The sequence below is a fragment of the Bidens hawaiensis genome, unplaced genomic scaffold, assembly GCF_021521415.1.
Source record: "Bidens hawaiensis isolate Kalapana, Puna unplaced genomic scaffold, B.hawaiensis_p1.1 tig00004242_1, whole genome shotgun sequence".
Classification (NCBI taxonomy): Eukaryota; Viridiplantae; Streptophyta; class Magnoliopsida; order Asterales; family Asteraceae; genus Bidens; species Bidens hawaiensis.
The window spans coordinates 1,365,195-1,387,722 of record NW_027491253.1 but is presented as its reverse complement, the minus strand read 5'-3'; the positions used below and the strand labels follow the sequence as shown (position 1 = coordinate 1,387,722).

Genomic DNA, 22,528 nt, shown 5'->3' with positions numbered 1-22,528 from the left:
ACACAAAAAACTGTTACATAAACATTAAAACTCAATTACTAACAACATATGCTATAGCAAGTCCTCTGAAACTCCCAAGATTAAACAATTCAACCCAAACCACACTTTGATGATTAACATACAATGCATTATTGGTGGCTACTGAAGTTCTAAGAAACCCCATGATTTCACTATCCATGAATCAATTATACAAAACCATAAATGTAAATAAATTAATATACAAATAAATCATACCCAAGTGATTCATAAGCATCCATAGTTAATGATAATATGTCTGAAATTTCGTAAAGATAAGTCAAACTGGAGTATCAATTTCTGCTGATTCTGTAGTAATATTAATATCTGCCATTATCTTGATTATTTCAAGAGCAATCCAGGCCTATCTTCTGTCCTGAAGCTAGAGTCAACCAAGATAAAAAAGTCAACACATTATAATATAATATAATATAATATAATATAATATAATATAATATAAATGAATATAATGAGATAACTCAATAAAATTTAATAAGACCTAACCAAGTATGTAGTTCTATTGTTTTAGAACTAACAACGTCCGTTAAGCGAGTGTTCGGTTTATATTATATTATATTATATTATATTATATTATATAATATAATATCTTATAATATAATATAATATAATATAATATAAACTGTTGCCGGCTAACCTCCTTTTAGGCCCGTCATCCTTCACATGTTTATGAATGGCAATATGCCAATATCAACAATAGGCTTCCATTAAAAAAAACTTCAGTTAACATGATAGTACACACGCATAATCACACAATTTGGAGGGGGGGGGTACTATTTTTAATAATATAATACATGTACACATCCACAGCACCAGCCGGTCCAGTTGATATGCCTAAAGAAAGCATACTAAAATGTTGTAAGAATTGAAAGAGGAAAAGGAAAATGAGTTACCTTAAGCTGTGAAACAGGACGATACAAAACTGTGAGCCGAACCCAAACCAAAGTGCTGATTCTGCTACTTTATCATATACATGTAAATCTGTAATCCAATCCCCTACACCTGTGATTATAATCTGAAATCACAACATGGTCAAGATGAGAAAGAATGCAAAAGAACTAATAATGTTATGATTATTACATATAGTATCTATCTGTGCCATAACACATGCTTTTATTAAATTTCATTATCATCACAAAAAAATAGCACCTTGCTTAATTAGCTAGATATCACAATCATATTAAATCACAACACTTTAAATTATGTTCTCATCATAGCAAGCCCGGAAAATTACATCACATGAAAACTTTACTGTATATACATTACCTGATATATTTAAAATACCAATATACATGATTATGCTTTTACAGTCATAGCTCAATCTGGGAATTACCACCTAACAAAACCAACATGCCTAAGTCAATCTGGTTACCCTCATAGCATTACTTTTAAGTTTTATACTAAATCAATGACCAAAAAGCCTAATCACACGTACATACTGTCAATTTAAGCACACCCACAATCTTTATAAACAAAAACTAAAGACAATAATTAAGTCAATTTACTGAATACATAAGTGTGCAACCAGTTGTATATCTTTTATCTACCTTCGGGACAGACCCTATTTTAGACGAAATTGTTGCCAAAGAAGATGAAAATAGCAAGATTTATGCCCGAATTGACCGTATTTGCAATTAAATCACACCTTAATGTCGCCAATGAGAAGAAAACTGCAGGAAACTTTAATCAAATTAGGGCATAAACATTTACCATAACCATTGATGAAAGGGATTATAGAATGAAATTCCCGATTTACTGAAACAGATTGAGGACAGATTCGAAGGAAACAATGAATTCCGATTGTGTATATGTTATTTTTTATGCTTGTTAAACAACGAACGTGGGAGAGAGATCGAAGGGAACCGCCAGGAACTGCCATAAGAAGATGAGAACACGTGAGTGAAAAAAGTAACTGATTTTTAGCTTATCGGAGGGCTAGGCTGAGAATCATCTTTAGTTTCTTATCGAACGGTCAGATTTAAATTTGGCCATAGGCTTATTGAAGGGCTGAGAATTTTCTAAAGTTTTTATCCGATGATCAGGTTTAAATTTCACTCTATGATAACTATTATATATAATTTATAAACTTATCATCAGGAAATTATTGCAAAAAATTTATTAGCAAGTTGCATTACATAAAATCTAGATATATAAATTTCATCTAAAACATGTATAGGCATAATTAAATTTGATATAAATTAACTCCATCAACGATGTTTCGATTATTAGACCATGTGTAGTGGGAGAGTTATAAATAAAGTTTTGGCCCATAACTCTAGGACTGTTTAAAGGGTAAGACCCGACCCTTTTATCCAATACCTGACCTGTACCCTTTACCCTTTTAGGAAGAAACGTGGACCCAAGACCCTACCCTCTAAACAATAAAATGGTCGGGTATAAATATGGGTTTCAAGGGTCCAACCCTTTACCCTTTGAGGCGGTAATAGCATCCTCTTTTTTTCATTTACTAGTTGCATATCTTATACATAACTTCCATATATGAATCTTAGAACACCTGTATTTTCATTTAATAACATAGTAAAGTCTAATTTTGAAAGTTTATCAACCAACTTATGCAAATAATATTCACGTTCACAAATTACATGTAGAGAACAATTTAGTGGTTCCCATATATCTGCTTCGGATTAATCGTATATGAAATAGAATTCTCTCCTAAATTTCAGAAGAATCACGAATCTCATACATAACTTCCATATATGAATCTTAGAATACCTGTATTTTCATTTAATAACATAGTAAAGTCTAATTTTGAAAGTTTATCAACCATTTAAACTTATGCAAATAATATTCACGTTCACAAATTACATGTAGAGAACAATTTAGTGGTTCCCATATATCTGTTTCGGATTAATCGTATATGAAATAGAATTCTCTCCTAAATTTCAGAAGAATCACGAATCTCATGTATATCTAGAAACTAGTAAACAGGTCAAGGGTTTGAATAAGGTTTGGACCCTTGAAACCCTTTTACCCTTTAAGATGAAATTTAAAGACCTTTAACTCGAACCATATTATATACTCAGGTCTAAATAAGGGTTTTGTGAACCGGGTAACTGGGTTTCAAGGGTCTGACCCTTGTCTTGCTCACCCATACATAACTCTCCCCTACACCGCACTTGTGACACCCCAACTTACGGTGAAAATACCAGGGCGCAATTGATTGCAAAGTAGCTCATAAGACACTATCAACATTAATGTGACAATATCTATTTATTCAAAATTAAATAACCAAAGTACATCACAAAAATTCAAAACATTATCCAAACTTCCAAATTCAACAAAACATGATAAATAAATTGTTTATTCGATAAATAACCTAAAAGTATAATCTACTCGCTTATCTTCAATTATCCAAAATGATAACCTGCAACATGTATGAAAAATTTTTTATCAGCACAAGTTTGATGAGCAAAAACACAATTTAATATATATAACAAATAAAATCAATTCTCATGCGAATGCGTAATCACAAAAATTAATTTGTAACAATAACATATAAAAATATGTTCATCATGACACTAGGCTAAGCTACTAAAATGGTGTAAGATCTTACTAGCGAGGATGAGGATGAAGCCACCAACAGTAAAACATTTAAACAATTAAGCACTTTACATGTTAACAAATAATTGAGCAATACACGTAAACGCATATATTAGAATTGTAATTTGAGAATGTGAAAATAATAACTTGCGGTTTATAAGATACATGTTGTCCCCAAAACATAAAAATTAAAATAGGGGAAGTGATTTACTCACCTTACAAATTGGCGAGTGAATAAGAATATAGAAGAAAACCGAACTTGATGATTTCCTAAAAATTAGGTAAATATTCCAAAGTTAAAGTAAAACCAAAACGAACCAAATATAATAATAAATGATGAGTTTAAACTTAAAATTAAAGAAAACGAACTTTAAACGAGTGTTCGGTTCTTAGTCGGTCCGAATGTTGTTATGAGGTCGAATTCGGATCCAACACGTCCAAAACTTAATTATAAACATAAAATATTGAAAAGTCATAAGCTAATTCGGGTCAATTCTTAGCGTAATTGAAAAACCCCAAATTTGTTTCAAACATAACCCTATATTGAGATTGCTTAAATTGAACATGAAATCTCTCAATTCTTATGAAATTGATTGAGGGCTTTCATTCTATGGTTCATAACAATTCATAAAAATGCAAACTTACTCGGAAATTAGAAGTAGAACTTGATTAATTAAACCTAGACCTTTTTTACTTTGAAAGTCAACCTTGAAGAATACTTGAAAAATAACTTGAATTCGTGAGAGGGGAGGAGATTTGTGAGTTGAGATGCAAGTTATGAACGATCTATAGCCATTGTATTTATAGGGGTCGGATTCTAACTCGTGTTTATCACGAATTTAGAGATAAACTCACTTGAAAGTTGAAACTGTAAATAAATAAGATAAAACACAAATTTTGTAAATCCGGAATAAAGATTGATGCTTTAGGATAGGAATTCATCTAAGAATATTCTAGAACCTTGAATTTGAATTATAACACACTTTGGTTAAAGATTAAGCCATAAACGAGTTGAAAATCAGGTTATACGAGCTGAAACAAACTGCTGCAGCTTCTGACTGACCCATCAGTTTTGGTTTTGACAAGAATGGTCCCTATAGTTTGAATCTTGGTCCTTTTAATGCTAAACTTGATATTTAAAAATACATAAACGAGTTGTAACGAAACCAACACATGACAAATGAATAAAAATAACTTTTATTAATAAATTCAAGGCCCGAATTATAATACGGGTCGGGTGTAATGAAACCAGAAAATAAAGAATGTTACAGCACCCCTCAAAGTTATGTACATAACTTTGGAAGAGGTGGTCGTTTAGGTTGTTTGGGAGAGAGAGGGGGTGGGGGTTAATACTGATTGCATGAGAGTTGTGAGCTTTTTACTACTATACTACTTTTTACAAAACTCTTCAATATTGGCTGAACCGTCACGTACCATAAAACGCCTAAGGGTGGAAAGTTTTAACCACGCGTGGTCTAACAAAGCTAGATAATAGATGGTTATTATCATATTATGCTACAATTTTTGTGATCAAAATTGGAATCCAGAACTAGTTGGATAGAATAAAGTTAAAAAAAAAAATCTTCCCAGACATGCTTGCGTTTTTCATTGCACACGACTTTCCCATTTTAAGCTGAGCTAAGTCGACTTGTATAGTTTCGAGTTCAATAATGATCTAGGCCAGGTAGGGCTCGAACACATATTGTGAACAACCCAACTTGAGGGCCCAAGTGCCCAACTAAGGGAGCCGCTGGCCTCCAGCTAGGATTGTTCACGAGCCGAGCCGAACCAAGCGAAGGCTTGTTCGTTGCTTGGCTCGTTTACAACCGAACCGAACCGAACGGCTGAAATTTGAACTGAGCCAAAAGTCGAAACGAGCCAAAATCGAATCGAGCATTTTTCAATCGAATATCGAGCGATTTTCGAGCATTATTTATTTCTTTTTCACTTTAAAATTTTTAATAAGAAACAAGTTTGAAGGTTGTAAATAATATATTTTAAAATAAATTAGTAGTTTTTAGACAAACATGTAATAGATTGTAAATTTTTATTAAAAATAAGTTTGAAATGAGATAGAATGATCATGTAAATAAACTTTTAGTATTCTAAAAAGTGAAGCGAACAAATAAAACTATAAAATTGAAGGAATAGGAAAAATTTTAAAGAGTTAAAAAAAATTGTAAGCTTGTATTTATGTGTGTTGTCTATATATTTATATATTGGTTCATATATAATTATATATAAAATAAATTAAAAATATCTATAGCCTAACCAAACCGAGCAGACCTTTGCTTGTTGCTTGACTTATTTACAAACCGAACCGAGCAGAGCGGCTCGTTTACAATCGAGCGAAAAAACGAGCGAGCAATTTTCGAGTAAACGACAAGCGAGTTCGAGCAACTAGCGGTTTAGACGGCCCTACCTCCAGCCTCCAGCACCATCATTCTGTACACGAGAACGGAGAACCAACTGATTTCTACGGCCCATCAATATTCCGGCCCACTTATCTTCTTTATAGGCCTACCGTGTTTTTTTTTTGACGTGATGATTAAAAATTAAAATGAGTTTTATGATTAATTTTAATTCTTCTTAAATTAAATTTATATTCTTTTTTACAAATATTTAATTTAAATCTTGTCAACTTACTTATTTGAATAATTTTCATTAAATTATTTAATAAAATATATGTTAGGAAACATAGTAACAAATTTGTATCATTTATTTTAACTTACAAAAACTCATAGCTGATATTTACACTTGCTAGCTAGTTAAGTTGTTTCCGAACATCTAGTGAAATTTTAATTGTCCTTTCATCTAGATTGGTTACTTTCAATGTAAAATGTAATTTTTAGGGTACCCTGCTGTTCAAAATAATAATAATAATAATAATAATAATAACAATAATAATAATAATAATAACAATAAAAGTAGCAATAGCATTAATAGAAATATTGTTAAGAGACCTCTGGTGTGAAAACGGTTTGTTACGTTGAATTGGACTTCCAAAATAAGAAAATAGGAAATATGTTTTATCACATTACTCTCTCGATACATAAGCTAATGCTGTGAAAACAAAAAAAAAATTATATCGAATTCAGCTCTTGGGTATCATCCTCGATACTAAGATATATCATAAGACCAATAAGTTGATTTGAGATCTCGCTATCAACCTCTTGACCTAAAAGAAAGTAATCTTTCTCGATAAATTCGGTTGATATTCACAAAAGATATTTAGGTGGTAATGTGTCTCCCTTCTTAGATTGACATGAAATTCTTCCATTTATTTAAGTGTTTTATTTATTCTATAGTGCAGTTAAAGAAGCCATCTATTCTACACTTTGGTGCGGTGTTCAAGTATATTTCTTATGGTTTCCTTATGGGGAGAGGTCTTAGGTTCGAATTCCGGTTCATGTGTGAGCTCTGAAATATATGTAGTACACTAGAAGGGGTATTCAAACTTTGGTAAGGTGTGGTTGATCGATGGACAGCCCTTATGGACCATTCTGCAGCCAGTTACGCTAAAGCCGTTCAAAAAAGAAGAAGTTAAACTTACAGGAAAAAACATGCAAGCCCAATTGGTGATTTATTATTTTTTTTTTAAGATTATAGACATAATGAAAACATTTTGTTTTTTTAATTTTCTTTTACATTACAAAACGCAAATACGAAAACTTCCAATTTATGTGTGCATGTAGGTCGGACCGTACCACTTAACAGTTAACATTCAAAGAAAGTTAGAAACTCGTGTTGAAACATGGGATGGTGGGATTCTATTAAGGTCAAATGTCATTTGATGCAATCAAGATTGTTAGATTGGTGTCCTAAAATTCCAGGTTTACCTAACATTTGTCTATCCTTTAGGGGATGGTGGTTCATCTATATATGAAAAGGATGACCTCAAAGACACTTTCAAAACTCAATTCAAGTTGTCATGTTCTTGTCTGTAACAATCTAAGAGCTGGTTACGAGCTATTCAAGATCGGCTCGATAAAGGGCCAATTTGATCAGAACTTGAACGGGATCGAGCCTAATTGAAGCTAGCTTGATAAATGAGTCAGAGCATGACTATACTTGCGAACCAAAACGAGCTTATTAATTATTCATATTGATATAATACTTTGAACTTCATACAATAAATATATAATTACATGATAAATATTATTATATGTATAATTATGATAAAAATAACTAAATGATGCATATAATGCTATATATAATTACATATGTATATAAACAAAACAATTAAATACTTAATAAATAATAAACGAGATAATCCCAAGCCAAGCACGAAAAAATACTCATGAGTCAAGTTCAAGCTTTAGTAATAAAGCTTGAAACAAGTTTAGCTCGAGCTCTGATCATAAGTTAAATGAGTTGAGACCAAGCTTGAAAAATTATTTATAAGTCGAACTCAAGCATTAGAAATAGAGCTCGAAACTAGCTTGACTCGAACTCTCATCAGTTAAAAGAGTCAAGCTCAAGCTCGACTCATTTATACCCCTAGGTAAATAGATCATATAAAAACCAACTAAAAAAGTATCAAGTAAAACGGGTCTATAATCCCTTCAAAAGTGTATATTTAATGTTCGAACCTTCTAAAGTCTAAATTGTTTTATTAAAAATTTCAGATTTATAAGTGGGAGATTCATTTGAGAACATGTAATCCACACGTGAACCCATGCATTCATAATATTCTTAGCCATTCATTACTTGATCCAGGGAAAAAAATGTTCATTCGTTCTCAAATTTTTTATTTTTTTCAAATAAACATAGCTTACTATCATAAATATAAATACTTTCTTTAATTATCTTTAATGCCTTAATTAGTAATTACCCACAGCAATATCTAACAATTTTTTTTATATCAAATCATTTTGACCTGTTACCTTTCTTTTGCAATACAAAATTAAAATTTATAATGATAGTACAAGTCCAATTACTATAAATATATGATTTAAGGAAGAATTAGTGGGGTCAAAGAAATGAAAGAATGATTATGATTTATGAAAGGTAATGAGATAAGCCAGTATGGTTTACAATGGTTAGTCATTTCCTGATTGATATGGCAACATCGCATAGATATTTAGTCGCTTTTTATTAAGGTGGCATACGTCTTCGTCTATGATGATTTAGTGCAAAAAGCTACCATGATCATAATTCATACATACGAAACGTGTCATCATATATGAGAATAGCAAACCCGTTTCTTTTAATTACCTTTTTATGTGCCTCTATTTATAAAAAAACACCATCTGCATACACGTAATTATCTTTCTATAGATAACAAAAGAGATACTGAGGACTAACAGTAAATTACCAAACCTTAAAGAATATATACATTGAGACACAAGGTTCTTTGTTGAATTCATGAATAAAATAATAATAATAATAATAATAATAATAATAATTGATAACTGGGGCACATTACTTCTTTTTGGAGCAACAAGCTAGGCTACCACATAGATGTGCAATGCAAATAAAAATGTGAAATTAAAATCCCCATTACTTTAACCTTTTGAGCACTAAATCCATGTCAGAGGCACTAGACAAGAGAGATTATTGTCATAGTTATTATTGTTATTATTTTTAGTATTAGTATTATTTTTATAGCTTAATTTTTTATGACTAACTGTGATTATTAATTTTCAGTACCAGTCCTAAAGTATTGCCAGTTGGTAGGCAGTAATGTAAAAAATAGTAGGCAATAGTCTAATTAAATTCAACTTAAAAAATAGAAAACAAATCAAGTCTAAGTTTGAATGAAACAAAGATAATATCCAGGGTTCAATCCCAGTGTAAAAATATAGTCTAAAAAAATTATAGTTTAATCTCAGATGACTAATTGTTGTGCTTTTCCTTAAGTATCACTAGTTTGTAAGATAGAAGCGTAAGAAATTTGGTTTCTATAAATAAAATTTAAGTCGGCCGTTCAAAAAAAAAGAGAAAGAAATGTAAGGCAATTGCCTGATTAAATTCAACTAACAAATCAAACGTGAAATCTGAATTAATTAACAAAGATGAGATCATTTTGTTGCTATTATAGTAGTAGTAATAGTAGTATTATTATAACTTAAATCTCATGACTAATTGTGATTATCAATTGTCACTACCTGTCCTAAAGTATCACTAGCTAGTAGGCAGACATGTTAAGAAATGTTAGGCTATTGTCGAATTAAATTGAACTTAAAAAGACAGAAAACACATCAAGTGTGAAATTTGAATTCAATGAAGATAAGACTATTTTACCTTGAAATCATACTGAATTTCCAAGCTCACACCCCTCCAAATGGTAGTGAAAATGAGGCCACTCAGATTCCATTTAGTCATTTACTGCTGATTTATTAGTCTTTTTTTCAACACGTATCAAAGAATTACTAAAGCAAACTGTAACTTCATCGTATCGTATTGCAATTTTCAATCAGATACCACAAGTGCTCCACACCATGTTAATAACATTCAGGAAACAAATCAATATTACAGTACAGACAACTTATAGTGGGACAACTCGGGATACTGCACTATAGTTTGCTTGGTGTTGCCAGTTACTATAAAAAAGAAATAACAGGAAAAACAAACAATGCAGCAGAATAATTATAAGATTTAGTAGTTGTCATGTTTTATATATGCCCATATAGTCAATATATATATGTGTGTGCGTATTTAAGACAGCATAGCAAGATGTGTCAGTTGGGTAACGCCTCCAACTAATCATTTTTGGTATGTGTCAAAACAGGTTTTCACCCACTTTTAAACTTTTAATAAATAATTAGTACACCAAATATACATTATTTAACAATACTACGATTCGAATAATAGAATTTAGAAGGTTTTACACATCAAAAATACACTTTTGGGTGATTTTGACCCATTAAAGATTAAAAACATAACCCAGAAATCGACTCAATCATAAGTAAATGGGTCAAAACTGTCACATGTAGTTACATATTCATGTACTTAATGCACCACATATCAAAATGAGATAATCACCGTGAATCCCATAAGAACCACAAACCCATTACCCAATGTAAAACTGCCTTCAAATCACTTTAGTCTCATTGCAACATGCCATTAAGAAATGGCAGTAAATTTGAAGAAATTGAAAAGGTAAATAACTTTTGTTCGGCACTAGTCATACCAATGGACATGCAAATTTCAAATTACCCTTAGTGACATTATCTTTTCACTCATCAAATCAAAAGCTTGGTACTTGAGCAATTAGCATATATCACTTTGACTTTGCTGAATTTTGCACTAAAACATGTTGTGAAAAGACCATTCTCCATATACACAAAAGATAAAAAGAAAAAAGGACAAGCATGTTCCACTTAATTCATCAAGTTCATAAATGAATCCACTTACTAACAATAATCTATTTCATCAATGTGATTGGTCAAACTGCGAGAATTGCCACGAGACAGATATCGACTTTGGCACTTACTAATGTTTCATATCTAATGAAATATTTCATGTATATAAGTTCCATCTCCACAAATCAGTTCACATAATAAAGTTTTGGCAAAACAATTAACTATGAGCACCAATATAGATATTCCAAATGAAATAAACTCTCCTAACTACAAGAAACAAAAGAAACTACCTTGTGTTCACATTTTATCATCTTTATTAAAAGATCCACGTGAGCAACATATGCAAAAAGTCATTCATGGCATCAAGGTTGGGATTGCTTTAGTTTTAGTTTCACTTCTTTATCTACTTGATCCACTTTTTGAGCAAGTTGGTGAAAATGCCATGTGGGCTATCATGACTGTTGTGGTGGTATTTGAGTTCTTCGCAGGTTGGTGGTTTGTTATCAGTTATTTAGATGCTCATATTTATTTACAAACTTGTTTACCATGATAACTGATACATATGCAGGTGCTACATTAAGCAAAGGGTTACTTCGTGGACTTGGAACTATACTTGGCGGTGGATTAGGGTGTTTGGTGGGAACTTTAGCAGACGAATTAGGGAGGACCGGGAATGCAGTAGTGATTGGTGCCTTTGTGTTCATTTTTGGTAAGAGTACATGCTAACATGGATATTTTTGTAACCAAAATTGTCATTGGTAGCATAGCACAATTAGCGCGACATCATTTTCTTATAACACACACACGCGCACACACACGCGCACACACACATACACATGCAGACATATATGTATATATGCATGCATGTGTGTGTGTATAGGATCAACATCATTTCATAACTTCCAAATAATTTAAGAACTCTTAACAACTAGTCATTTTATTTATTTTATATATTTAGTATTATTTGAGGGTAGTTTTGTCATTTATTATATGTAATTTTATTATTACATTTAAATTGGTTATTAGTTATTACACATATGCAAACTTGTGATTACATATATGTAATCACAAATTATACATAATAGTTAAGCATATTTAGAACTTTAACAGTATTTAGTTTATTAATGCATCTACCTTGTATTGGGATCTTTAAGGTTGCTCTTCTTATATCTATATATATTACATACATACATTAACGCATCAAATGCGCATGTGACAAATATTTTGTGAAGTGCAGGTGCTGCAGTGACTTACTGTCGATTGATTCCAAGCATAAAAAGGAAATATGATTATGGATTCATGATCTTCATCCTTACTTTTAATCTAGTAGCAGTATCTGGTTTGCGTGCTGACAAAATTATTGGATTAGCCGGTGAACGTCTGTCAACAATTGGCATGGGCTTTGCTGTATGTGTATTCACTAGTATACTCATATTTCCAATGTGGGCTAGTGATGAACTTCATCGTTTGACATCCTCTAAGTTTGACAAACTAGCTTGTTGCATTGAAGGTAGTTACAGCCACAAGAAATGAGCTTTCATAGTTTAATATTATTATGGTATTATTATCTGAAAACATGGTGAATTGCAGATTGCATGAAAGCTTACTTTAGTGTAGTTAGTGAACAAGAAAGCATGCCAAGAATTAGTGTCGGGGATTGTAAGTCGGTATTGCACTCCAAATCAAGTGATGAATCATTGGTAATGCCTCTTACTAGTTATAGTTTATGTTTGCATGACCTATGCTTAATTGTATATGTAAAATGATGTTTCACTTTTGTGTGGTAAGAATCAAATAATGTAGAGATATTTATCAAGAAGTTTAAATACAGCAAATCATGAGCAGGGAAATGCTGACAAAAACATAGTGAAGGTTTTCGATTTATTATGGAAGATTATATAACAAAGAAACCTACACTCATCAGCTTATGTGTTGCCGTTCTTGACACGTAAAGCTTTAAAATTAAAATTCAATATTTTTATAACCGGACCGGACAGGGCGGCTTACTAGTTCATTGGTTGGACGGGTTCGACTGACCAGACTTAAGACCGGGTGATGTCATAATTAATTTAAAAAATTTTAAATGTTGCATAAATTTCAGATGTTATAAAATTTAAAATTTTAAATGAAACTATGTTGTTATGTTATTTATATTTAACAAAAAGGTAATGGCTTATCAGAAAGGGTATTAAATTAATATATGTAGAAAGAAAACATTAATATTTATCTTAAAATGGTTAAAGGTTGGCTTGTTTTAGAGAGAGAAAGAGGTTAACTTTTCATTAATTGTATTTTGTTAACTGAAAGACAAATCTAAGTACATAAATTAGGTGAAAGGAACTAACTAATTCAAAGTCAAAGACTGGTTAACACACTAATATAAGTCATCAATCTTTATCACTTCTAAATATTATGAAGCTCGAATGCAAGACTCTTGGTCATCTATTGCAAGAAATATTCTAATCCAATTTGATTCTTAGGCAAATTTTGCAAGGTGGGAACCCTGGCATGGCAGATTTGGACTTTTTTACCCTTGGGATAAATATATACAGATAGGCGAGCTCATGAGAGAAATGGCTTCAATTATTATGTCGATGCAAGAGTGCCTTAAATCACCATTACAGGTTCTTAATCTTAATACTCATTATCAATTTGACTTCGTATTTATATATTTTCTGTAATCAACTTACATTGCTACTTTCTTGTACACAGCCCTCAACACCGTTACAAAATATAATCAAAGAGCCGTGTAAAGCAGTTGGATTGTCGCTCGGACTAACTATGCGTGAGCTAGGAAAAAGTATCATGAATATGAAAAGATGCCACGCAAAGGTTATAACAGTGCCACAGTTGCAGTCCATTAAACTAGAACTTATATTACTTTCATCTTCGTCGAAGCTAAATGGGACTGCAAATGTTGAATCTATTGCAATTGCTAACTTCTTGTTTCTTTTAATGGAGATTGTTGATAAAGTGGAAACGCTAGCAAAAGAAGTCGAAGCACTTGGAGAGATTGCCGGTTTTCAACCCAAATAGCCTAAACTAATATTGTATATATTGCTTAAAAGAGACTTATAACCTAGCTACAAATTTTACAAATATGATAAGGGTCTACATCATACTTGTAGAATGTACGAACGGAAAAATAACTACTTTATCAACAATAATCACAACTTTCAGGTTATAATATGATAATTTTCTCTACAACAGTAAGATAACAGGATGAACTTCATGTAATGTGTTACTACAAATAGCATCATATATCTAGTCAAAATAAAGGATGAACAAATATAACAGGCTTTTATTCATAAAGCCGGTTATTGCAATGAAGTGGGCCTTCTTCCAATATAAAGATAAATTGTATTATTGAGCATTGTCCCACATGCATCAAGTCTTTATAATATAATACAAAGGTGCATTCAGCTGTACAAAAAAGACAAACCAAAAGGGACAGAAAAAAGGAGACAAGGTGGAGAAACCAATGGATTCAACATCCATATAGCCATTTTTATATCTCATTTGAGATAAATCAGCAGGTAAAGCATGAATTATCTCCAAACTAAGACGCTGATTATCACGGTTTTGCTAATCGGATTATGCGGTATAAGCAACGTTGTACAAAGTGCACCGAGCACCAACGTGGTCAGCGTTCTTTGTAATTCAGGAATTTACACCAGAGGCGATCCGTTCACTATAAGTCTAGCGTATGTTCTCAATGAACTGACAACGGTTACTCCTTCTAAACAAGGTTACAACTACCAAAATATCTCTCCTTATCCTAACGCTTTTGCCTACGGTCATGCTACTTGCAATCAAAACCTCACGAGTACAGATTGCAAAAAGTGTCTTGATGCAGCAGAATTCCAGATGTCGAGCAATTGTAATAATAGGATTGGTGCTAGAGCAGTGCTTAATGATTGTTCTATTAGGTATGAGCAGTATCCGTTTGACGATTAATGTTTAGCACTTACAAGTCAACTTGTTACCTTATTGTTGTCATGTATTGTGGCTTCAATTCCACTTTGTTTATGTAATGTAACTGTAATCTCATCTATTAATTTTGCACATCAATGAGGTTCTAATTAATATGTTAGAATTTTCAAATATAAAACCTGAAAAGAAACAACATAATGATCAAGGTATCGGATATGAATCTTGTTTTAATCCAAAATTAAGATGTGGATGAATTGAAGCTTACCGATAGTCCGTTGAATTTCGGCCTAATTATGAAGAATTGGTGCAGCAGAGGCAATAGGAGGCTGGTTTGTATAACTCTGTCGTCGATCAGGTCACATTCAGTCGATTAGGTCACATCCATCGTAAATGCATTAACTTATAGGTCCTTCGGATGAATTATAAGATGGTTTTTAAAGGCGACTCTCTAAGCTTCTCCTCAAGTTAACTACCAGGATTTGGTAAACACTTCAATCAAGTCAAGGAACAGACTAAATGATAGGACATAAACGTTGATGCAAATCGATTTTCAAATTATCTTAGGATTCATGAGTTTCGACAAACGTCTCACAAATGCCTTGGCGATCTGAAGCGGGAGGAGACTAAAGTTCAAATGAAGGAAGTTTGTCGTTTACATATAAAACCAAATCTTACAGATCATTCTACAATATTTGGTCAAAAGTAACAGATGCTAAGATCGAACGGGTTCCATAATCTCTGTTGTTTCAAATCAGTAAAAATGTAAATTGTGTGACGAGTGAAGTACAAAAGATGGCTAAAATGCTGCTTCAAGTGGCTTGGCAACAAATATGGCTAACATGCCAATGATTTCAATTGAAGGAAGAAGCTATCTAATCCTAGATTCCTATAGCTTCACAATTCATCATGAAGTTTCTACAAAAATTTGATGTTCCATCGACTAATCAGTAAAGGTAAGATTATTATAAGACATTTGAAATAAATATCCAACAGAGTCAAATAAAAAGAATGTTACAACTTACAAGAAACTTTGGCACTTCCACCGCATTAGCAGCTACAAATAACTTATTCAAAGGGTGGGCACAACAGAAACAAATTCACACCCAGTTATATTTTAGCTGGTACAAACTTAAGCTAACTATTTACACGGCTGTAACCATGGTCCAGTCAGGTTAAAATACCTACCAAAAACCATCTTTTGCCATTTTCAGAAACTCACAAAGCGTGATGGCTGGGAGCTCGTTTTTACCAGTTTTCTTCTTCTTGATTTTGGTCATCTTCAACACCTTTGTACCTTTGGTCTCGGTCTCCGTTGTTGACACCAAATTGTAAAACTGTCAACAACAAAGAAAATTTAAGGGGTGTTTGCATGCACATTTTAAAAGTAACCATGTGAGTTAAGAAAATTGTAGGCCTGTAAACGAACCAAACATTCAGTGAACCGTTAGGTGGGAAGTTTGTTTATGTTAGTTCATCTAATAAACGAGCGAACATGAACAATTTTTTGTGTTTATTTAGTTAAACAAAGAAACATGAACACATGTCTTGTTCTTTCTTTTATGTTCGTTCATTTATGCTTGTTTATGTTCGTTTGATTACGTTTATTTTTGTTCATTGGCTTACGTTTGTTTTAAGTTCGCCAGTTTATATATTCATTTAATTTTTATACTCACTACAATTTAGATTAGATTTAGCTAATTTTTAAGCCCAACAGATCGATGTTTGCGTTTACTTTTAACTGATTATCGCACGGTTGTGTTCGTTCACCTATGTTCAGTTGTGTTTGTTTGTTTACATTCATGAACCGTTCATTTATACTATTAACAAACGAACATGAACATTTATTAACAAACAAACACGAGCAAGAAGCCCCTGTTCATTTAATTGTTCGTATTCAACTGTTTGCTCGCTTAAAATTAAACTGAACGAACTCAAACTGATAACAATTTTAGTAAAAACTTTCTGAAATAGATTTATATTTTACCTCACAAACACCATGAAGTAACAACCTATGAAACGGATCTTGTGCATGCATCACAAGAACCTCCTCATTAGCCGCCTCTGACACAAAGGCACGTATGTTCACCTGAAAACAGTACACGTATCGTACACTATGATTGTAAAATATATATGATTTGAATAATAAAAATAATAATAATATAGTTATTTCATTGTAAAATACCTCAAAACCATTAACGAGTTCTGGAAGAAAACTCCGGCGAAACGCCTCTCGAGTTCTGCAGTCAACCCTATGCCATGCGGTCAACGCAGCTATCTTATCAGCATCCACATTGCTTTTCTTCTTTGATGATAAACCTTTAAGTGCCTCTATTGCACCAGCCTAAATAGAAAAGCATTAAAACATTAAACATTAAATACACATATAAGTATATAACGAAACATAACGTGCCAGATCTTTGTTCATTTTTTCTATAATAATGAAATCACACCTCTTTATCCATGTCTATATTCCTGAATTTGTCCCACTCTCCCACATTTGTCATGCTAAAGGCTGACGGTTGGGCCTCATCACCTGTAAAGTGAACCATAAATGAACATCATATTGCCAGTTAAGCAAAGAAAGAGCATAGCATGGAGATTATTATGAAATAAAAGTGTATTTAAATTTACTATACATATCCAATTATATATTAAAGTGTTTTACCAAAAGGTGGTGGAGCAAACAACCCTCTAATTTCATCTCCAGTCAAACGAGGTACAAGTTCCAGTAATATACGATCATTTATCCATCTACGTGCCCGTCTGTTGCTAACCTGAAAACACAGTTTTCAGAAACAGGGGTCAAAAAACCAGCTACAAGGTTTCAATTTACATACAACATAAACCACGATTAAAATTTACTAAAGACGTTGGAAACCTTCAAAATTCAAATAGTTAACAATTTATGAAACTCAAGTAATGTAAGTTACAATAAGAAATGATATGAGTGAAGAGTTAAGAGCATGTCATGTCACAGATGAGCAAAGTATCTATCAAGCAACAATTTACTATACCGAAACAAGATCAACAACATCAAACTTCTATATCAGGTGCAGAAATAATAACTCAGCAGATTAAAACATTCAATAACTAATCATCAAGATGATAGATTTGCAATCAGATTAGAAATTAAAACAGTTCAAATTCAAGTTGTCAGGTTTATTAGGTCAATTCAATTCAATCAAAGCATAAGCATGATCAACACATTGTTTTTAATCCAGAAAATAAAAAAACGATCTGTAAATGAGAATTACTCTGTCGTTCAAGCTCTCGAGGTATTCGATTTTTTTCTCGAGCGCCAATCCTCGTGATTTAGCATCGCCTGCAAAGGAATCGTTGAATTAACCTAGAGGATAAAACAATTTAGGGGAAATTGTGGATACCTTTGGAATGATCGAAGAAATGATCGTGTTCGGCCTGCACAAAAACATCAGGAGTCGCCATGGTTGATTGAATTGTGCAAGCTGAACCTTGTTCAAGATTGGGGGAATCTGAGCCCTAGAAACCACCAGAAAGGGGGGAATATGCTGCGAGTCGTATGCGGGATGCTTCTTGTGTCTATGTATTTCCGGAGCTGCCGATTTCGGTCCTCCAAATATCAAAATTTGCACATCACCAGCAAACCCAATACCGGTAATTTTACACCACCAAAGGCGAACTGCTTTTAGGGCTGTCTAAATTACTTCAAACTCGAACCCGCTCGCCGCTTGCTCAGAAAATGCTCATTCATTTTTTGCTCGATTGTAAACGAGCCACTATGCTTAGTTCGGTTTGTAAACAAGCCAAGCAACAAGCAGATGTCTGCTCGGTTCGGTTCGACTCGAATATTTTTAATTTCTTCTATATATAATTATATACGAACAAATATATAAATATATAGACAACACACATAAAATATAAGTATACAATTTTTTAAACCCTTTTAATTTTTTCTATTCCGTCAATTTTATAGTTTTATTAGTTCGATTCAAGTTTTTAGAATAATAAAAGTTTGTTTACATGCTCATTATATTTCACTTTAAACTTCTTTCTTCTAAAAATTTACAACATATTATACGTTTGTCTAAAAACTACTAATTTGTTTACAAAATATATTATTTAGAGGCTTCAAACTTGTTTCTTATTGAAAATTTTAAAGTGAAAAAGAAATAAAAAATACTCGAAATCGCTCGATTTTCAATCGAAAAATGCTCGGCTCGATTTTGGCTTGTTTCGTTTTTCGCTTGGTTCGAATTTCGCCGTCCGGTTTGGTAGTAAACGAGCCAAGCAACAAGCATGCCTTCGCTCGGTTCGGCTCAGCTCATGAACAACCATGACTGGTTTTATTCTACTCGTTTTGTCCCATCTTATTTTGACGGTATCAATTTTTTCTTAGCTAACAAAAGTTTTTGAATCCGTCACTGGATTCGTCGGTCTAGTTAACTCAACTTTTTATGTATGACAATGGCAACGTAAATAAAAGATTGTCTTCTTATTTTCACTTTAGAAAAAACATGGTATCGAATACGTATAACACCTGACGGATCACGGTTGGTCTGGCCTGGTGTGCTACTTTTGTAACATTCATTCGGAAATCGGAATAATACAATGAAGGGGACGTATTTATGCATTATAACCCCTTTAGTTACTTTTTTTTATAACAATAACTTTCTTGTGTGTTAGGCCACCAGACTCTTCAATTTGAAGAGCCTCGTTGTCCAATTCTGCCCAGACTATGTTGTCTTAACCGGATCCACGCTGGCTTTAGAGTTTGGCTTGGGCGTTCCCCCGGAAAACTATACCGTCGGCTACCACTTGATAGTCGTTGTGCTGTCACAAGAGCAGAACTCTCTGGCGTAACACACGGTAGGACTAAAACCCTTGTGGGCTCGGGATTTAAGTTGACAACCTCGCAAGGCCTAGCTCAAATCCTTCATTGCCAATATCTACCAAAAGTGTCACAAGTCGGAATTGAACTTGAGTCTCAATTGCAGAACCCAAGTCTCGTATCGCTTGGCCACAAGTGAGGGATGCACGTTGTTAGCGTGACCTTGTTTTATCTAACCCATTCTGACACGACCCATTTTATCCGGACTTGTTTTCACCATAGCAAATTTTTTTCATTGACTTACAAAAGTTTACGAATCTGCCACCGGACTCATCAATATAAGTAACTGGTGTTTTACCAGGTGCGTTGCGCAGGGACAAGTGGGTAAAACCCGAGTGGTGATAAAGCCAAGTGTTGTCGGTTTCGGGCGTTGAGATGGTAAGTTGATGCTAGTTAAGTCGGTTTCAGTTGCGTGTGTTATGATACCGGAACTAAAAAACCAAAAATAAAACAAAAAAATATAAAAATTGAGGTGGACCAATGTGGTGGTGTGGTTGGTAAAACTTGTGCGTTTGTTCGGTTTTCGTTACACTACTGGAATTAAAACAATATATGCGGTAAGTCAACTCGAATTCGTCGGTTTCTGTCACATTACATACAACAAATAACAAAATTGGCATTCGGCCAATTTTCGTTACGGGACCGGAAATAAAAAAGAAAACCAAAGAAAACGAATAAAATGTGTGGACTAATACGGTGCAGCCAAGTGGTCCTATAGGATCCGGCACAAACTTCGTAATTATATATGAAAATGACAACTTTTGTAAAATATCATTTTTCTTCTACTGATGACAGGGTCATAGGCTAAAACTTGAATATATGCAGATATCCTTGGTCAGAGAGAAGTTTTAGTGGCTATCATTAGGTTTATTGTTAAGTTTTAAATGTTGATCTCTATTGATTTTAGATATCATTTAACAATGAAAAACATACCATTAGTTCGAGATCAAAGAATGAGCATAAGGCTTGCTTGTTAACATCCACACGACTCACTATACTTCGTTGTTTTATTGTGATAGCATCTCTCTATCCCTTATCTTTTTATTTATCTTGCAAGTAGTATTTGAGTTTGTAGGTCCCCAAACCGGATCCGACAACAAACGGCTTTGCTTTTGATAAACGCTCGAGACTGGTGCCGTGAAATCAAATGACCAAACAAAATAATATAACGATAATATAAATATAAACGATCTCGTTATCGGTTGAAAGATTTAATATATTAAAACGGACCGATCCCACCCACGGTGAGCCCCCCCTGGGTGGATGAAAACACCTTACAAAACACACATACAAAGACATATGAAGTCATATTTATAACCAAACATAAAACATTATAGCAGATCTCTTCCATTAAAGCCAAACGTGTGCACCGAAACTCTCGTCTCGTATCCGGGATTTCACGCCCACTTTATTTACTTGACCTTAAATATATAATGGGTTTCGTACGTTGATATCGCAAGTCACATTTTTTGTCTTACAGAGTTACTATTTCATATTAAAGCAAGTCATTTTCAAAAGAACGAGATGTTATTTTCCATGAAATTTGAAGTATGAATTCGATATTCGACGTTAGACAAAATGATTTCCTTTTATAGGTGATGAACCGACAAAAAGGTTGGGTGAAGCATCGCAATGTTACAATAGTGATGGCGTTAGGGTGTAACCGTCGAAGTTACATTTAGTATCAAACACTATATTTTATTAGCAAACATTGCAGCTACCAAAGTTCCAAAGCCATTACCAACCTTTAGTTTTACTACCACCTTAAAGCCAATATTAACCTTTAGTTTAGTACGAAACTTTAAAGTCATTGCCGACTTATAGTTTACTACCTAACTGCAGTAACTTTCAAGATCATTTTCAACCAACCTTTTGCCATTCATACCGGTCTTATGTGTTTCCAATATTGGCCAACCTCTTAACCCTACCACGTTGCTACCCCTAACCCATCAAGGGTGACAAGTAGCGAGACACCGGGGACGAATTAGTGTTTACAAAACGAGAACACTGATGTGGGAATGAAAGTTAATGGGTATTAAACAATATATATGGGACCCGATATAGTGAACCGAGGTCAGGTGAGACCCATGTAGAAACCCGCCAAATTACCATATACGCGAAAATGGGTCTAAAGTCTCGATAAGCAACGTAAGAGCGACACGTCCGCAAAATGTTGTAAGAGTATGGATAATGAATATAATTATATAGTAAAAATCTAATTAAAATATTTAAATAAGAAAACTACTAGAAAATAATAATAATAATAAACCGCAAAACTAAGAAAACATATTAGGCTTTGAATTTGATTTTGTTTATAACTAGTTTAGCATTAAGTGCACAAACTTTAATTTGAAAATAAGGAGATGTTGAGTCTCATCCGAGAAAAAAAAAAACAAAAGAAATAGGCCTGTCAGAGGAACAAAGTTACAAAGATAATCGGTTGGCCAGTGGATAGTTAGTAATCCAAATCACCTTTAAAAAAAAGTTTACATAACTTTAACATAAAAATATTAATATTAATTAATGACTTTAGTTCCAGTTAATCTTGAGGGCCCAAGTCCCAAGCTTATAAATACATCGTTTCATATTCATATTCATATTCATATTCATGTTCTTATTCTTATTCTTATCAAACAATATAAATAAATAAATCTATCTTCATCTCATCTCTCTCTCGTAGGGTTTGATTCTCAACAGAATTACTCGATCAAAGGTAACCAATCACTCGTACCTTTATGCTTTCTGCATTATATAATATATATTAATAATAATATTCCCACTTCTTTTATCATCTTGTAACAACTTTCCCTCAAGAATCTTACACTAA

At 33.1% G+C, this 22,528-nt stretch overlaps 3 protein-coding genes across 3 annotated transcripts; 2 read left to right on the top strand and 1 right to left on the bottom strand.

Moving 5' to 3' along the window:
* The first annotated feature begins 10,786 nt into the window (after window positions 1-10,786).
* LOC143625813 (aluminum-activated malate transporter 14-like) lies at window positions 10,787-13,991 on the top strand. Its single transcript, XM_077096052.1, has 6 exons — window positions 10,787-11,389; window positions 11,470-11,610; window positions 12,139-12,411; window positions 12,492-12,601; window positions 13,382-13,525; window positions 13,614-13,991. The coding sequence occupies exons 1-6, from the start codon at window positions 11,125-11,127 to the stop codon at window positions 13,935-13,937; spliced, it is 1,257 nt and encodes a 418-aa protein (XP_076952167.1). The 5' UTR covers window positions 10,787-11,124; the 3' UTR covers window positions 13,938-13,991.
* A 453-nt stretch (window positions 13,992-14,444) lies between these two features.
* LOC143625868 (antifungal protein ginkbilobin-like protein) lies at window positions 14,445-14,858 on the top strand. The gene has a single exon (XM_077096092.1). It carries the CDS (start codon window positions 14,445-14,447, stop codon window positions 14,856-14,858), a length of 414 nt encoding a protein of 137 aa, XP_076952207.1.
* Window positions 14,859-15,859: 1,001 nt separating this feature from the next.
* LOC143625812 (uncharacterized) lies at window positions 15,860-18,301 on the bottom strand. Its single transcript, XM_077096051.1, has 7 exons — window positions 18,218-18,301; window positions 18,089-18,156; window positions 17,500-17,608; window positions 17,285-17,367; window positions 17,017-17,175; window positions 16,819-16,920; window positions 15,860-16,168 (listed from the first exon to the last, which is right to left on the bottom strand). The coding sequence occupies exons 1-7, from the start codon at window positions 18,276-18,278 to the stop codon at window positions 16,016-16,018; spliced, it is 735 nt and encodes a 244-aa protein (XP_076952166.1). The 5' UTR covers window positions 18,279-18,301; the 3' UTR covers window positions 15,860-16,015.
* Window positions 18,302-22,528: the final 4,227 nt, after the last annotated feature.

Coding starts and splice junctions, on each gene's coding strand:
- LOC143625813 (XM_077096052.1), top strand. CDS start 11,125: ATGAGCACCAATATAGATATTCCAAATGAAATAAACTCTCCTAACTAC. Junction 12,412..12,491: donor ACTAGCTTGTTGCATTGAAG/GTAGTTACAGCC, acceptor GGTGAATTGCAG/ATTGCATGAAAGCTTACTTT. Junction 13,526..13,613: donor GCCTTAAATCACCATTACAG/GTTCTTAATCTT, acceptor TCTTGTACACAG/CCCTCAACACCGTTACAAAA.
- LOC143625868 (XM_077096092.1), top strand. CDS start 14,445: ATGAATTATCTCCAAACTAAGACGCTGATTATCACGGTTTTGCTAATC.
- LOC143625812 (XM_077096051.1), bottom strand. CDS start 18,278: ATGGCGACTCCTGATGTTTTTGTGCAGGCCGAACACGATCATTTCTTC. Junction 17,368..17,499: donor GTTTGCTCCACCACCTTTTG/GTAAAACACTTT, acceptor TTCACTTTACAG/GTGATGAGGCCCAACCGTCA. Junction 17,176..17,284: donor ATATAGACATGGATAAAGAG/GTGTGATTTCAT, acceptor TTTTCTATTTAG/GCTGGTGCAATAGAGGCACT.